This window comes from Somniosus microcephalus, chromosome 33 (genome assembly GCF_052327205.1).
Source record: "Somniosus microcephalus isolate GS21.2 chromosome 33, FLI_Smic_1.0, whole genome shotgun sequence".
Classification (NCBI taxonomy): domain Eukaryota; kingdom Metazoa; phylum Chordata; class Chondrichthyes; order Squaliformes; family Somniosidae; genus Somniosus; species Somniosus microcephalus.
In genome coordinates, this window is record NC_141019.1 from 30,322,225 (window position 1) to 30,340,714 (window position 18,490).

Sequence of the window (18,490 nt, forward strand, 5' to 3'; positions counted from 1 at the left end):
AAAATTAAAAAAAATCTGTCTTTGATACAGTTGAATCCAGTTGCACCCTGTTTTTGTGTGTGTGTGTTTTTTTAAGAACTTTTATTTATATTGCACCAGTCACATCCAGAGGATGACCCAAAGTGCTTCACAGCCAATAGCTACTGTTTGAAGTGTAGTTACTGCTTGTGTTGTAGGCAAACGTGGTATCCAAGTTGCACGCAGCAAGGTCCCACAAACAGCCATGAGATGAATCACAGAATCACAGAAACCCCACAGTGCGGATAGAGGCCATTTCGGCCCATCGAACCTGCACCGACACATATCCCACCCGATCCCCGTAACCCCTACACCAACACATATCCCACCCTATCCCTGTAACCCCACGCATTTAATCCCCCTAACACTAAGGGTCAATTTATCATAGCCAATCAACCTAACCCGCACATCTTTGGACTGTGGGAGGAAACCGGAGCACCCGGAGGAAACCCACGCAAACACGGGGAGAATGTGCAAACTCCACACAGACAGTCACCTGAGGCTGGATTCGAACCTGGGTCCCTGGCGTTGAGGCAACAGTGCTAACCACTATGCCACCGTGCTGTTTTGGTGGTGTTGGTTGAGGAGTCAATATTGGGCCCCAGGACACCAGGCAAAACTCTTGCTGCTGTTTGAATAGCGCCCCAGGATCTTCAGCGTCTCCTGAATAGGGTTAATGTCTCATCTGAAAGACGGCACCTTCAAGAAAGCAGCACTCCCTCAATACTACACTAAATTGTCCACCTAGGTTATATATGGGAGTCCTGGAGTAGTGGGCCTTGAATCCACCAACTTCTGACTTGGAAGTGAGTGCTACCAACTGAGCCAAGTTGACACTTTCATATTAGCAGATTAGGCCAGGGCTCATGAGAAAAGTTAAGGATGAAGACAGGCCATTTGGCCCATCGAAGCTCATCCCTTTCCTGCCCTAACTTGTCAAATGATTCCCGTAAAGCTTGAAATGACTCTTCCGATCTTCATCAAGCTAGGCAGGAATATGAGGCAAAGAAGAATAGCGTTCGGGAAGTGACAAAATTAAATATCAGTGAGAAATATTTTCATATCCAAGTTTGAATAAAACTGGTGTCAGTTCTGCACATTTGTGTTTTAAAGGCAAAAAGCTGGAAAGTAAATTTTAGGTAGAAGCAAAGGAACATTGTGGAGGGCAGGAAGCACAAGCTGTCAGTCAGGACAACTGAAGATGGCGCACAAGCCAGCAGTCAATGGGAAACGGAAGGGAGGGCAAGAAAGATACAATGCCGTGGTCCCACTAGGTCTGGAATCAGCTGTTTGTTACCAGATTTATATGAAAGCCATTCCACAATTGCAAATCAGCTAATGCCGGATAAATCCCTGTAACTACAGGAGCCAACTGGCAAAAGCCGAGGGCTTTCTTGCCAGAACTGGTGAGTGGAGCGAGTAATGATAGTTAGAAACCTAATATCCTGCTACTTTTTCCAGGTGCTATCTTTAAATAAAGATTGAAATCTATTCATGTGATACAACCCAGGCTTTTTTATGGAGAAACCAAGGTGCAGGGTCAAGGCTGGTGGTGCAGGACACGACCAAGGTTGGAAAGAGTAAGAGAAAAAAAAATGAGGTGATGCCAAGCTTGTTTTTTTGGGGGTTTTGAAAGTCTATAGATTGTAGGAGGAAGGTGAGACGAGGAGTTCCACTGATTTGAGTCCTGGGAAAGCAAGTTAGAGGTGCAGTCTGTGCGACTGAGTTCTTGATTTTTCAACATGAAGATGTAAGGAGGAGGACTGTAGGATGATGATTTTCAGCGTCTAACTATATTTTCGCCCCGGCCCAAAAAAGACCACGCCTTGCATATCCTTCAGGATAAGGCAACAGGTTGGAGACCTCTTGTGGAGCACTTTAGGACATCTTGAGGTTGTGGAAAGGTGCTATGTAAATTCATTCATTTTCTTCTTTCTTGCCTCCCTCCCCCAAAATCAGCAGTGCCGACAAGACTTTCCCCTGAAGGCTGAGTTTAATTGTGTGGTGGGGTGTTGGTCCCGATCTTAAACCATGTGGTAAATTCCTAATCTCCGTGGGATGTCAATGAGGGGGGTGGAGGGTTGTCCAGTTCCCAAGCAGCAATTCACCTAGTACGATAGCAAAATACTGCAGATGCTGGAAATCCGAAATAACAGCAGCAAATGCTGGAAAAACTCAGCAGGCCAGGCAACATCCGTGGAGAGAAAATAGGGTTTGACCTGAAACGTTGACTCTATTTTCTCTCCACAGATGTTGCCTGGCCTGCTGAGTTTTTCCAGCATTTTCTGTTGTTATTTAGCAATTCACCTAGGCCTGGGAGTAGGTTGCCTGCCTACCCTGCTGGTTAGGGACTGATTCGTGCCACAGGAAGGCCTAAAGGAGGTGAGAAAACCTCTTCAAATGAGGGAGAAAATGTAACCAGATTCCAATTTAATTTAGTTAATTCTAAAATTACTCTGAAGTATGGCCTGTTCTGTTTCTTAAATAGAAATTGAATTCTGAATTTGTTTAAATAAATGGCAGCTGGTATTTTGAAGCTGAACAGATGAACACTTGTTAACAGGAACGACTGATACTGAATTGGCGCGCGCGCACTTTTCTTTGAAGTTTAAAAATAATTGATTTGGGTCGGGGGTCCGGCCTATGTGCAAGTTTGCTTTTTCTTTCCTGGGGAGGTCTTAAATTTGAGGTGTGACGATCTATACATGCATCAATATAGTATTTAGCGCCCTCTTTTAAAGCTACACTATTTATTCAAACACCTGAGCTGCATGCTGCTGTCTTGTGGAGAAATCCAGTTTGTTTTTTCCCTTCAGGTGAGCCACAGTTGCTTTCTCCATGCCATGCATTCTGGGAATGTCCTTGCTGCAGTTGGTTTTTGTTCCGTAGCTCTAACTTCCCTCCGAATTTTCTCCCTCCTTCTCCTAAAGGTGGTGAGCTGTACTGGGGTACAGTTCCATGATAGCTGGCAGCCCTCCATTACCTCACCCAAGTGGCCAGTCTTCACACACAAGCCTCAACAGCGACCGTCGGCAGGCCTTTCAACCGTGTGTGGCATCACTTGGTGCGTTTACAGCTGAGCCTGATCCCGGTTTCACCGGATCCTCTCGGCTTTCCAGTAGCTAGCGAGCTTGAATGGGGACCCTGCCTGACTTTGTTTTTGTTTCCTCCACCCCGGCCAAAAATCTAGGAATTGCTGAGACCAATTGTACCCACCCTTTAGTAACTCAGCACAGATTAAAGAATCAAAGCTGGGGAACTTCCTGTCATGTACTGCTCAGCAGCACCGTACACAGTGCATTTACCCACTGAGCCTTCGAGGGATTTTCCCTCTTTTTATATAAAAGTGAATGATTTTACTTTACCAAACAATTGCTGTGTTTCAATGGTCGTTAATTCATTTCACACTTAACAAGAAGTGCTCCGAGCCACGTCTCTATTTTAATCTCCAATCTAGGGCGTAGCTACCAATGTGGGTCATAGTACAAATAGCAGAATATGATGGGAGTTGAATAAGGAATGGTTGGTGTGGTAATGTCATCATGAAGGAGTCGGGTCTAGCTGCACAGAAACCAAATAGAGGACTGGACACTGATCGGGTCACCCGGGGCTGAAGAACTGAAGATGACAGGCGGTGAAAAATGTGGAACTAACTGCCTGAGAAAGGCAGAAACTATTGAGGTGTTTAAAAGGAAGCTGTAAACTTACCTAGGAAGTAAGCGTATGGGAGGTTCTGGAGAAAAGGCAGGGGATTAGGGTTACGGAGATAGAGTTCCCGTGGCTAACAAGTGGGCTGGATGGGGTAAATCGTCTGTTTCTGTTGCTGTACTACTCCATGGCTTGGCTTGATGGCTTTCCAACAAGCTGAACCACTGCCCAAGGGAAGGGAAAAAATTGGGAGAAGGGAATTTTTTTTGGCTAAGATTTAGCAGAAACACTTTTTTTTACATCTCTCAAATATTTAGGCGAGTGTTTCAATGGCTGGCTGGAACCTTTGCTGGGAAGAATAGCTGAAAATTACACTGCCGTGGTGAGCCCGGACATCACTACCATTGACCTCAATACCTTTGAGGTATCCAAACCTGTCCAGTATGGAAGGCAGCACAACCGGGGTAACTTTGACTGGAGTTTGTCATTTGGCTGGGAGGCCATTCCACCTCATGAGCTAGAAAGAAGAAAAGATGAAACCTATCCCGTCAAGTGAGTGTGTTTAATTGAATTTTTGTGCTCAATAAGACTAGGGCTGAGAAATGGAATGGGACGTCTAAGAATTGACTACTTGCATGAAGCATTCCCAGGCCAGTTGTAGCACATTCAGCTGTGTAGTAAAATCCCCAAATCGGAAGATTGGCCCAATTGTTTGCATTCCTACCCTAGCAATTCCTTGGGCTTGAGAGTGCCAATCAGTGCTGAATTGGCAGGCGGGGGGGGCCGCAGTTTTGCATTAGTGGGATTAGTAACTGAGCAGAATTCAAACCCAGGTCCCAGAGGTGAAAGAAGTGTGCTTAACCCATTGTACCACCGAGAGTCCATTGATGCTTTTATACATAAAAAAGCACTTTTATGTATAAAATATTGAGATGTTCCTGTGCAAGCATGTTTCAGCTACACCGGAAACCACACTTCAGTGGCTAGCTTAGTGGAGTCAATGCCCTTTTGTTTCACCCAGTGACGACAAAAATTCCCCTTCCCTGACCAGCCAGGATGAGGTCATTTCTATGTTTTTTGACAACCCAAGTGTCTCACGATTTGTGATTTGCCAGCTCCGCATACTTCCTCTTGAAATAATAGCTCTTGCTTTCACAACTGTTTTTGGGTCCTTGCAGCTCTTTTCCTAACCGTTGCACCATTTTCAGCTGGCATCTTTTAACAGTTTTCTCACCTTTTTGACTTCCTGTGTGTTTCTAAACCACAGGCCCTATGCTGTCCTCTGGGTAAAGCTCCTCCATCTTAATCCCCTCACTCACAAGGGTAATGGTGCTGGCTAATCCCACTCTGCACCGGTGCTTGGGAGTTATCCAGTCACCACAGCTCCTGCAAATAGCAAGTGTATTTTATGAATGTCCAGTTTATTCTAGTCCTGCAAATGTGCACCGAGCGTTTTACATCAATCGCTATCCATTCCTTAACACCCATTTAATACAAAACTACATTTGCAAATATAACCTCATATGTATTCAGAAGCTCTTTCTTCTTCCCCTGCCCCCAATCTCCAAATGTCTTGGTTAGTTAGGGCAGTCAGCAGCTGAGCGTGGTAGACCAGAAAGTCTTGCCTTCGATCCCTGGTCTTAGCTGAATTTACTGAGCTTAAGCAGGATGGTGAAGTAATGATGGTGTCAAGCTTTGCTGTGATAGCCTCCATAGTGGAATAGCCTGTCAACACTGTGTCTGGACTCGTGCATGAAGAATGGCTATTTTTGGCATGGTACTGGTGGCGGGGGCACCCAGGCACATCGAACCATAGCCCAGGAAAGAGCCAGTGCCTTCCAAAGAGCAAAACGGGAGAAAACTGGCAAAAAATAAGGAGGAGGGGAAAGGTCATAAATACTCCTAACCTCTTGTACTGTAAATTGTGGGGAATCTACACTATACACACTTCAATATGGCAGCTGAGGTAGCCAAGAATTTGACCCCTACAGTGATTGAAGCTTGCTTGACTTTTAACCTCCACAGATTTTTCATGGTTTCTAACTAAATGGATGGAGTATTGACACTTCTTCCCACCCATAGGTTACAGACTATAATTATCAGAATCATTACTGTACCGAAGAAGTGCAGCTGTGACGTTGCTAGGGTGAAATTACACCCTAGTACAGTTTCTTCCTTGTATTAAATATTTTAATTATATATTTTTGTGTATAACTTATTTTTCCTCTCTTGGCTATGAGACAACTGTCTTTAGTGTAATTGTATATAATCCAAAAAGGATGCCTTCCCCGTAATAGTTGATTTTTAGTTTGATTCCAATTGAACATATTCGAGCTGAAGGCACAAAAGCAGAGGCTGGGTGGTTTTGGAATGGGATGTGCAAGGAGGATATTTGACTGGGAAGTGTCGATGGAGTGGGTGCCAGTTGGGAAGGTCAAAGCTGACCTGGTGGGACAGTGTATTGGAAGACCTGAATTGGGGAAAATGACCAGCAGACAACTGCAGGAGCTGGCAGAGAGGCAAGCATGTTGGTGAGGCCTTGTGACATCTATGGCAAGCTTGGCTACGATGACTGTCAATCAACCAGAAGCCTTGATACTGGGACCGGCACAGAACCTGCCTGTGTTTCCGAGGACCAAGATGCACCTCTGCTTCCTATCATTTCCTGTGTCTGGAAGGCCAACCAAAAGTGACACACTATGTTGGTGTTTTTTCCTAAAGTTTTGTTTTCAGGAATAACACTTTTCATTCGTTAAGATTTTCACACTGGGCTTGAATGTGCCAGGAAATTGCACCATAGTAATGACGCTTTAACGGCATGCGCTATTATTAATACGTGAAAGTTCCTGGAAATAATGGAGTAGGTGAGTTATGCCATGAGTTGCGTTGCACCATCATTTGATGGGATATTTGCGCTGCTCCGCTGATAGCCTCGCCTAAGCTGATAAAAGTTTGTACTTATCGCTCAGCCCATCACTGCAGTCAAAGGCAATCGCCAATTATTATGTGCTGCAGCTGACGGAAAAATAATGGCGCGAATGACCTGGTATTGGCGTGAATTATGGCCCTCGCATGACTCAGCCTGGGAGGCTAACAGAAGGCTGTGGAGTCTCACCCCAGCCGTCTGGAAATTGTTCTGAGAGTTTCCTTTTTCAGTTTGAACAGTCTTTTCTTGCCAGTTTTGCCATCCAGAGTCCTGTTAGTTTCTAAAGGCAATTATTTGCAGAACCGCCATCTCTTTCTACATGCTAGGAAGGTGAAAGCATTGCAATGGCCTATCCACTGGGCGTTCCGCCCATTCATGGGCAACCTGGAGGGGAAGTGGGCACGACACTTGAGGCGCCAGAGCCTGTACCAATCTCGCTACTCTACCCTTGCCCCCCACCCCCCAGAGTGTGTACAGGGAACAAATGCTACTTCAGGCACTGCCGGAGGAGCTGTGCATGCACACACTGCGCTTCATCAAGGGAGCAAGACCTGAAACCGCGGTCTAACTCCCACAGGGCCTTGTCAGTGGCAATGAAGGTGGTGATAGCCCTCAATTTCTATGGCTCTCGTTCCTTCCAGTCCGACACTGGAGCCCTCTAACATCAGCCAAGGAGCTGCGAGGACCTGCATTCAACGGCTGACAGATGCCCTCTACCACAGCGCATCAGACTTTTTATTAAATGCAAAATATTCCCTGCGCAGCAAAGAGACTGGTCGATCAATTTCCACAGGATTGCTGGCTTCCCCAGGGTGTAGGGGGCTATCGCTGGGACCCACATGCTACTGAGGAGCCAGTTCGCACACTGATGATCTGTCCCTAGACATGGTGTTATTTACCAAATGCACTAGTGATGCCAATCGTCAAACATCAGTACAGGTACTGTGCCCATCTATTTTAAGATTGTTTTGATGGGCTTTTCGATTTGGACACCATTTTGATCCCCTCTCTGGTGTATGATGGGCATGTCAACTTGAGCCTGTCCCTTTCATCAACAGGAAGGGTTAACACTCACTAAATGTGCTGATGGTTGGCGATGCCCAACTGAGGCTCCTGCACGTTAACTCAGAGCATCGGGGAAGTGCTCACGACGCCTTTGTCCTTTGCCATTCCACCATCCACGACTTATTCAGCAGGGAGGGGCAAGGTGGATGGATCCTGGGGGACAAAAGTTTTGCGATCTTTTCTTTAAATCTTCCTGCGACCATTCTGCGGAAAAAGGAAAGGGCAGACGCTAAAGATGACGTTTTACAGCCTTTTGTAAAATTTTTTTTTTAATTGTTAACTTTTTAAAGTTGATTTCAGAAGTTGCAGCTCGCTTACCTCTCAGTGCTGTCCCTCAATCTGCGTTACGGTGTCTGTTCTCTGCTTTTTAAAGTGCCATGCAGTTGGTCTGAAGGGTAAGCCATTGGCTGCAGTGGCACAAGGTCCCTGATGCATCACTGACCTCGCCATGCTGTAGACAAATCGACATTCCAGCAAATTACGGCGTAAGTATAGTGCGATATGACCGGAGAGCGCAAATGTCTGATAACGGCGGGCGCCGTCAAACGCGGCATTGCAGCAAGTCCAGGCCCAATATCGCTTCCTGTCCGAGAACATGACGCTAAAAGTTTTTATTTGACTGCAGTTCTTTCCTCGTGAGTCCTTTTCCTTTTTTGAGTTTGAAAATCCAGATGGCTGGGGATTACAGCAATTAGTGACCATTTAAATCTAAGCTTCTGCATCTAAAGCCCAGTCAGACTCCCACGTGCAAGTGTCAGGAGTCCAGTTTTGAATTTGGAGAGTCAAAGTGAAGAAACCAGTTAGCCCACTGGTCTGCCCCAGACGTGGTGTGATTTACCGAATGCACTAGTGACATCAATTGTCAAACATCAGTACTGCGCCTATCTATTTTAAGATTGTTTTGATGGGCTGTTCGATTTTGGACAATGTTTCGATCCCCTCTGTGATGTATGATTGGCATGTCAACTTGCCATTAGAGACCTGGCTGGATCTAACACTGGGTAGAACACTCTGACGTAAGAAAACTACCAGGCACTTGGTCTAAGCGTTAAACAAAGCTTTAATCAACTGTTTTACAACATGGAGGTCTAGTTGTGTCCTTCACTAGTTCCTGTTAAGAATGTCCTGTGCAAGCTGGGCCCGTGCCCGAGTATTTATACTCTCCCTGGACAGCGCAACCCGCAGGCCGCTCAGTTGATTCATGTCACACTCCATACAGCTCTGAAACCTGAACTGAAATCCAACCCAGAAGTGAGTCTCGGCAGATCCCAGTGGCTACTAATGGGCACCCTTTGTCTACGGGCAGGGATTGTAGTAATGGGGATTGGAAATATTAGGGCTGATGCAGTAATGGATGCTGTTCTGAGGCTAGAGACGAGTTGCACAGTTGAGGTAGGTCAGAGGGAGCTCCAGTCTATACCTGACTCTGATGTGCTTGAGGATGTCACTGCATGCAAGAGAGGAACCGGATCACTCTCGCTGAGACAAAAGTACATTTTTAAAACCAAACCCAGATCAGTTGGATGAATGTTGAGATGCACAGCACTTTTGGTTTCTATATAAACAAGAGATTAATCTATAATGGTCTCTGACCATTCAACAAATCTGTAACACTGGTGAGAGAGTCCATCAACAGGCTCGTTTGAATTACAGTGAAAACAGTTATTTGTTACATTTAGATATAAATGTGTTCAAGGATGGGGGGGGGGGTCAGCCTGAGTTTACGGGCTGAATATCATTATTTTCATGACCGTATCTTTTTGAAAACTGAGGCCCACGTGTAACAAAAACCAATGGAGGGAACCGGTATGCTGAATGTTTTCACAAAGCCGACCCTGTTGTGACAGAAAATGGTGTCTCTCGTTTCAAGTCAAGGACATCCATTTGTCCTATTCCAATGCAAAGGGATTTTTATCTGGAATTTGAATGCAGCATCACCGGTTTAGGAAAGCAGCTTAGAAATAAAATGGAGGCCGTCTTAAGATGACCATGTTCTCTCCAGCTGCTTCTGCCAAAGTGGATAAATAGCTGAGGGAGGTTTGTTTTCTTTTGTGCTCCGAACTGTCTGGAGATTCTCCCACTGGATTTCTACCCATATTACAGCTGCTCAGTTCTGGCACCTTGCTCCAGTCAGGGCTGAAGAATTGGACACCTGAGCAATGGACATTCCTGTATAAATCCGAGTATTGCTTCAGGACTCGGCTCATGGGAAGGCATTAAGTTATGATGGGCACGTGTCTTGAGCTGCCGACACTACTACTTCATGGGACATGGCAGGGTGTACAGGACTTTGAGGTCCTGGAGATGTGCCCGTCTTAACTTCCTGCCACCTGTGTCCGTGGACCCCCAAGGTGTTATATTACTTAAGGTAACGTACAACTGGTTTCATACACTTCAAAATTCTATACCCAATAGTGTAGCTGACAACCAAAAATAATTGTACTGCACCAATAGGAATTCCAAAAACACCACAGTATCCATTGTGGGAACACCATCACCACAAGGACTGCAGAGGTTCAAGGACCAGGCCCACCACATGTATTAAGGCATTTGGTGGCCACCCAAGTCCTGCATTGCTCAATAAATGTGGTGAATTTGCTCCATATGAAGTAAAATTTATCAGCTGTTTGAAAACAATACCAATATTGTGGGTCTTCTCTTTTTTAGAGAATGTCTCACTGGTCATGATGGTGAGCTTCAATTCAGCACAAAATGAAACTATGCAATCTCTCTACGGCCAATACATTTGATTTTTAGTTTATTTTCAGGACTCCCACGTTTGCTGGTGGCCTCTTTGCGATCTCCAAAGCTTACTTTGAACTGATTGGAACATACGACAACCAGATGGAAATATGGGGAGGAGAGAATGTGGAAATGTCATTCAGGGTAAACGCAAATGCTTCTGTTTATAATGCCTTGGTTGTGTATGTTGATGGATTTAAATATGAATGAGGCCTTGTGGCCTGTTGTAGTAAGTGACCTAGGCCAGGGAGGCCCCTGGATTAATTCCTGGTATGTGCTCAGTTAGCTGATCTCCACCAGGGCACCAGTTGAGACCCCTCAATTGGCCTCTGTGCTTCTGAGCGGGCGGGGGGGCGGGGTGGGTGGAAATCAGCCAATGTTCCCACTCTTGATCACTATCCAGTGAGCTCTGCTGGAAAGTGTGTGGATGTTTGGTGAGAGCAGGATCAGACTTGGGTCTGATGCCCTCCATGAAGAATGGCTAGGATGAGGTACCAAAGGGAAATGTACCCCATCATAAGCTTGCGTCTTCAGGAGAAGAACTACGTGTTTTTGCCTTGTCAAATTTAGTGTTCTGGATCTTTTTTGCATTAAAAATATTTGCAGTGCACTGGCAGACTATAATTACTGACTAATCTTGATATTACCATTTAGCAGCTGATTGAACTGGATGTCCTTTTTGACCTCGAGTCAAACTCATTTTAGTATATGGCTCTTGGAGACTTCTCTGATCAACCTGGGTTGGATTCGAGCCCAGATCTCAAAGCTGAAAAGCCAGCCATCTAATGGCTCTCGTACCCAGTACCTAAAATTCTTTTTGAAAAATAAAAAAAAAACGGAGGATGTAAATCTTCTATATAATAAATTCATAAGTCACAAATTTATTCTCTGGCTATATCACCGTGCTTATTCGGAATTCAGTGTGTAGTTTAGAAGTACATTTAAAAAAAAAAAAAAAAAAAAAAAATTGCCATTCTGTGGCTGTATTTGACGCTGAAAAATGTGGCCACAAGCCTCGACTGGCATTGACTTTTATTGGTTTATAAAAGGTGCATCTTGACTCCAGCAATAAATCTATTCAAATTAAATCTCATGGTTTTTTTTAAAACTTAGTGGTGTATTCACCATGCTTTCAATGTCTGTAATGAATGCAGGTAGATTATCAAGACAAAAATTGGCAGGTGTCAGCCTTGGCTCAGTAGTTTCACTCTCGCCTCGGAGTCAGAAGGTTGTGGGTTCAAGCTCCACTTCAGGACTTGAGCTCCTAATCTCCGCTGGCACTCTAGTGCAGTACTGAGGGAGCGCTGCACTGCCGGAGGTGCCATCTTTCCGCTGAGCCGTTAAACCGAGGCCCCGTCTACCTCCTCGGGTGGACGTAAAAGATCCCATGGCACTATTTCAAAGAAGAGCAGGGGAGTTCTCCCCGGTGTCCTGGGGCCAACATTTATCCCTCAATCAACATCACTAAATCAGGTGATCCGGTCATTTATTTCATTGCTGTTTGTGGGAGCTTGCTGTGCGCAAATTGACTTTCGTTACCTACATTACAACAGTGACTACACTTCAAAAGTACTAAATTGGCTGTAAAGCGCTTTGGGACATCCTGAGGTCGTGAAAGGCGCTATAGAAATGCCTGTCATAGGAAATGTAACCATTACTAATTTTAAAATAAAAGCGCTCTGATGTTATCTGGGCAGATCAGAAGGCTAGCTTGTGAGCAGAATACTGTACAACCTAATTATCATTTTGTATACCGCTCCCCACAATCTCCATTCCGCTGACTCTGGCCTCTTGTATGCACCCCACAGCCCCGCCCCCAACCATTGGCACGCATGCTTTCAGCCATCTAGGATCCACACTCTGGAAAGCCCTCTTTAAAAGCGACCTGTTTGACCAAGTTAATGGTCACCCTTCCTACTATCTTCTTCTTTGTCTTGGTGTCCATTTCTGTCTGATTCCACCTCTGAAAAGTGCCTTCTGGATGCTTTTCCTGTGTTAAAGGCACTATATAAATGCCAAATAATTCTTTACCCCCCACTGTTTCTCGGCACTTTTCAGGTGTGTTATGTTTTGGCAACACAATCCCAGCCGTTTCTTCACCGAGTCAGCTTATCCCCTTCAGTTCTTGAAACATCCCAGTTTCAACCCCTCCACCAACCACGCCGAATCCAACTTTAAGTCCAGCAAGCAAAACGTCATTTAACTGAGTGAGAGTGGCCCCGAGCTCCATTTTTGGGGAGATGCAGGAATGTTTGCTGGTAATTATGGTGACTTCAATAAGTGCTGCTTCCAGAAATCTAAGGGGAGTGTCATTTAAATGGACGAGCTCTGTTTTTGGGGAGATGTAGAGAGGAGAAATATAAGGCAAGAGTCATTTAATCCTGTGTCGATTGATATTCTGAAAAGGAACTGGATCAATATCTTTTGAGATCAGGATTGAGAGTTACACAGATACTTATGGAGGTTATGAAGGGAGATGGAGATCTTGGCTGGGAGGGGAAGGGGAAGGAGTCCACGTTAGCTGCAGCATTGCTTGGATTGTGGAAGAGCCAGGCTTGATTACCTGACTTTTTTTCTTTTTCCAAGCTTTCTTGTGAATATGGAATGTGATTTTTAATTTAGTAAAGTATTATGTAGACACTTCCATGCACTCTTTTATATTTTTGTAGTTTAAAAATAATTCATTTTGGGGAGCAGCGCTTCTAAGCACTTAGCATGTAGTTTTATGTCCGGACTAATTGACGGAACTGGTGCTTCAGGATTAGAAGCTTGTGGTGCTGAGGTAACACCCACCAGAAGGTGGCGCAGTAGTGCAGTGTCATTTAAAGTCATTCTGATTCACTCAAGAATATTTTTTTGAACTCTACTGCATTGCTGTATTTCAGCTTTTGAAACCTATATTGGCTGTTGATGGGCTGGATCAGTGTCTATTCTGTCGAATAGGCAAGGATCCAAGCCTTTCAGGACACTCCAGAGACTTGAGCATGTGGGCTGACACTTCAGTGCAGTACTGAGGGGGTGCTGTACTGTCAGAGGTGCCGTCTTTCAGATGAGATGTTAAACCGAGGCCCCATCTGCTCTCAGGTGGACGTAAAAGATCCCATGGCACTTATTCGAAGAGTAGGAGAGTTCTCCCCGGTGTCCTGGCCAATATTTATGCCTCAACCAACATCACTAAAATGGATTATCTGGTCATTGTCACATTGCTGTTTGTGGGAGCTTGCTGTGCGCAAACTGGCTGCTGCGTTTCCTACATTACAACAGTGACTACACTTCAAAAAGTACTTCATTGGCTGTAAAGCACTTGGGATGTCCTGAGGTTGTGAAAGGCGCTATATAAATGCAAGCTTGTTTTTTTTTTCTATCTATCATTTAAGAAACAGTCGAGACTGTGCTGGGTGGGTGGTGGTGGAAGAGAGACTGTAGGTTCTTTCTGGATGTTAAATGGCCTTGCTCATCTGTTGATTTTGTAAACGGAAAACAACCGAAGAATAAAGGTTTTTAAAATGTCCAGATCATCTCCAGTGAGAACAGGATCAAATTAGGAAGAAGCCATTTTGGATGTTCAACATTTGTTGTTGGGGGGCGGGGTGGCGAAGAGAGAAGGGTGCATGAGAGGAGATGAACAGGTTTCCTGACCGTTCTACTAAATTTGGCTCCTTTTATTCTGGCACCAAAGTCGTAGACCAGTTTTCTGTGAAACAATATAGGCCTGGGAGGGAGGGACAGTGTAGGCCGGGGGGAGAAAGGACAGTACAATTGGAGACAAGTTGACATTTTGAGTACTCAACACTATCACTGGGGAAGCTGATTTGGATGAGTCTAGCAGCATGAATAAGCTGAAGATACATAGCTGCAGCACTGTGGATTAACGATTTGTACCTGTACTGGTGGTTCCAATCCTTAACATTGCCTGAATCTGTAACTCCTTAGTTAGTTGCCTCATATCGTGCCGTCTTCAACCACTATTCAAACAAGAACATCTATTTGAACAGGATGTTGGATGGTTACAATCTTCTTGTCCATTTTTGTTCTTGAAGGGATACAGAAAAAAAAATTCAAATGTTTCCTCCCACTGTTTACTGCAGCATGCAAAGGGTTAATAAACAGACATTGCTGGAAATTGACTAGTGTATGTGTTTAATAGAGGAAATTCCATATTTAAATTAAAGCCTTTACGTCTCCTTTTACAGTTCAGCATTGGCTAACTGCCATGTTGCCTAACTTTGTTTGTTTTAGGTCTGGCAATGTGGTGGGCAGTTGGAGATCATTCCCTGCTCTGTGGTGGGCCATGTGTTCCGTAACAAGAGCCCTCACAGCTTCCCGAAAGGTGTGCAGGTAATTGCCCGCAACCAAGTGCGCTTGGCTGAGGTCTGGATGGATCACTACAAGGAGCTGTTTTACAGGAGGAACCAGCAGGCAGAGAAGATGGCCCAGGAGGTGGGTGATGCAACTGCAGTTACACTTTTTTTTAAATCCTTATAAATTGGTTTTTTAATTCTCTCCCCCCCCCCCCCCCCCCCCCCCCCCAAAATGTTTGGTTATCAGGGATTTCTGTGAGCAGACCCTATTCCCTGCATTCCAGACACTGCTTCCTTCTTATAATCTAACTTTAGCGAAGTTGTGTATCCCGAGGGGTTAATCATTGCCTCACGTGCAGCAAGTTACTTCTGCAATTTAACATGGTTCGCATTGCAATACTCGACACCTTCAGAACAGTACATATTAAACACAGATAAGGTTTGACAGGCTTCAGCAACTAATATATTTGCTCACTATGAATAAAGATGTGAAGCACAAACTTTAGCAAACACTTAAGTTACAATATTAAACATAAATACGAGAAAGTCCATAATGCATCAAATACCCATTGCAAGAATAACTACTGAAGAAATATAACTGCGATGGTTGACTGATCAAAGTCCTGAGGAAAAACGAATTTAGCCGGGGTCACTTTCAGTAGCGTTCAACAGAGCAGTTAAAGCAGAGTGAGAAACGGTCCCTTGATCACACAATTCTGAAAGAACCCCTGAACTGTTTGAAACTGAGGATTTTGTTCATTTAAAAAAAAAAAAATGTAATTATGTTCAAATATACAATTGACAGTGCAGCATACAATTGTATATGTTAAGTGTGGAGACGGACAGGATCCACATTTTGTATGAAAAGAGACATTTTGTCTTGTGAAGATCCAAATACACAAGTCCACATCAATCCATTGATCAACCAATGAAACAACTTTGATATATTTGGATCAAAAGATACTGTTGTCTTCAATTACAAAGGCAATGAGTAAGTCTACATTGTCTTATCACATTCTTCTCTTCTGCTTCTCCCCTGCCCTCTTTCCGCACCCCCCCCCCCCCACCGAGGTTGCTCGTACTCAGCTCATGAACTAAACCTGTGTCATTCTTGCCATGACTGCCCATCTGGTTTGATGCTCTCCATTCCCATGATGACTATGTCACCCGCCCCATGCAATACACTGAGGTAACCACTGTGTGGGAGTAGAATTTAGCCAAACCATAGGATTGTGATCAGAATGTACTGTAAAGTGGGTAAAATAAAAATACAGTTGGAATCTCTGCACAATATACTCTCTCAATCACCAAGTACACCACCTCTCGCAGAAATAGTTTTCCTGGACCAGCCCAGTTTTCCTGCTCTCGCCCCGAACTAGACAATTTCATTCACTTTGCCTCCAATTTCCACCCTTCCCTCACCTTCACATGGTCCATCTCTGGCTCTTCCCTTCCCTTCCTCGACTTCTCCGTCTCCATCTCTGGGGATAGGTTATCGACCAATATTCACTACAAGCCCACTGACTCCCACAGCTACCTGGACTACACTTCCTCCCACCCCGCCTCCTGTAAGGACTCTATTCCATTCTCCCAGTTTCTCCGTCTCCGCCGTATCTGCTCCGACGATGCCACCTTCCACACCAGTGCTTCCGACATGTCTTCCTTTTTCCGCAACCGTGGATTCCCCTCTACCGTGGTTGACACGGCCCTTGACCGTGTCCGTTCTATCTCCCGCACTTCTGCCCTCACCCCTGCCCCTCCCTCCCGGAACCACGATAGGGTTCCCCTTGTCCTCGCCTTTCACCCCACCAGCCTCCACATCCAACGGATCATCCTCCGCCATTTCCGCTACCTCCAAAGTGATCCCACCACCAAACGCATCTTCCCCTCCACTCCCCTTTCAGCATTCCGTAGGGACCGCTCCCTCCGAGACACCCTAGTCCACTCTATCACCCCCAACAGCCCTTCCCCTTCGCCTGGCACCTTCCCGTGCAAGCGCAGGAGATGTAACACCTGCCCCTATACCTCCCCCCTCCCCCCTTCCCACTGTCCAGGGCCCCAAACACCCCTTCCAGGTGAAACAGCGATTTACTTGTACTTCTTGCAATCTAGTATACTGTATTTGCTGCTCACGATGCGGTCTCCTCTACATTGGGGAGACCAAACGCAGATTGGGCGACCGCTTTGCGGAACACCTCCGTTCAGTCCGTAAGGGTGACCCCGAGCTTCCGGTCGCCTGTCATTTTAATTCACCGCTCCATTCCCACTCGGACCTCACCGTCCTTGGCCTCTTGTATTGTTCCACGGAAGCTCAACGTAAACTCGAGGAACAGCACCTCATCTTCCGATTGGGCACTTTGCAGCCTTCCGGACTCAATATCGAGTTCAACAATTTCAGATCATAACCTCGGCCCCTATTACATTTTTACTTTTTTTTCCCCACCCCTTTGTTTTGGATCTTCCTTTTTCCCCCCCCCCCCCCTTTTTTTTCTTCTTCTCTCTCCCACACGGCAGCTGTCTCCCATCCTGCCAGTACACTTCACACCTAATCTTGCTGTCTTTTGTCTCCACTGTCCTATTACCATCTCGTCTGGTTTTGAATACCTCTTAATGTCTCTCTTTTGTTCTATCGCAGCCCTGCCTTCGATCTATTTTATTTCCTTTCCAGTTTGAAAAAGGGTTAGACCCGAAACGTCATTCTAATTTCTCTCCACGGATGTTGCCTGGCCTGCTGAGTTTTTCCAGCATTTTCTGTTGTTATTCCAGTTTTTAAATCATGTGTGAAGTGTGTTTTCTTTCTCCTTTCTCAAAGTCGCCTCCTCAAACAAGCCACCAAAACTCGCCTTCCAGAGGTAACTTCAGTTCAATTGTCAGTGGGGGCCAGGATTCAGTCTTGAGCCTCCCAAGTTTTGCGGAGTGGGTGGGGGGGGGGGGGGTGGAGAAATTTCCTGCTTTGCAACTCCTTGCCTCCCTCGGAAACCTATTTTGGACTTGATTTTAACTGCAGTTTTAAAATGAGATGTTCTGCCCACTCACAATCCCAGTTGAATGAATTGCTGACTCACTTCAGTATAAAACGTTGCAGTAGATTTGGAATGTAGCAATAGATGGATTCATCCGTTGCTCTTTTTTTTAGAAAACTTACGGCGATCTTTCAGAGAGGTTTCAGCTGAAGGAGCGTTTAAAATGCAAGAATTTCACCTGGTATCTGCAAAATGTCTACCCTGAAATCTTTATACCAGACTTCTCTCCAGTGCGTTACGGGGCGGTAAGTAAAATGATGCGTTGACTAACGAGTTTTGGTCTGTTTAAAGCAAAATTGACTTGTAGTTCTGAGTGACCTTTTTTTAACCTGATTTGAAATTCATTTTTCGAAAACCTTAACAGGCCTTGAAATTATGCCAGTATGTGAATGCTTTAATGCATTGGCTTGAAATTTCCCCCTTTCTTTTTAGCAGAGATGTTCATCTATTTTCAACTAGTTGGAGAGAGGTATAAGCATTTGTATGCTGGTAACCCATGGCAAGATTTCAAGACCCCATTAAATATTCTGCAGCCCTCTCATTTTAACCATGTTCCTAATGAATCCTTGGATAATATGAAGAGCGACAGCATCAAACGGGTTGAATGTTTGCCTTTGACAGAACAAATGGAGGGTTAACGAGCCTGTTCTGTGCACTTCTCAAATTGTCATTTTCTGAACCGAATTCTTATTTTCCCCACTGGCACTTTTAAAATCGATGAAACAAATTTGCCAGTGTTAGGCATGCGGGTCCATAGTTACTGACTG

At 45.0% G+C, this 18,490-nt stretch overlaps 1 protein-coding gene across 2 annotated transcripts in view; it reads left to right on the top strand.

The window, feature by feature from the left end:
* LOC147097077 (polypeptide N-acetylgalactosaminyltransferase 6-like) overlaps positions 1–18,490 on the top strand; it is a 66,230-nt gene that overhangs the window by 37,661 nt on the left and 10,079 nt on the right. For both annotated transcript variants that reach the window (XM_085972877.1, XM_085972878.1), the window contains 4 exons: positions 3,984–4,218; positions 10,426–10,543; positions 14,639–14,839; positions 17,837–17,968. In XM_085972877.1, the coding sequence (XP_085829003.1) occupies positions 3,984–4,218; positions 10,426–10,543; positions 14,639–14,839; positions 17,837–17,968 (686 nt within the window). The remainder of the gene's footprint in view (positions 1–3,983; positions 4,219–10,425; positions 10,544–14,638; positions 14,840–17,836; positions 17,969–18,490) is intronic.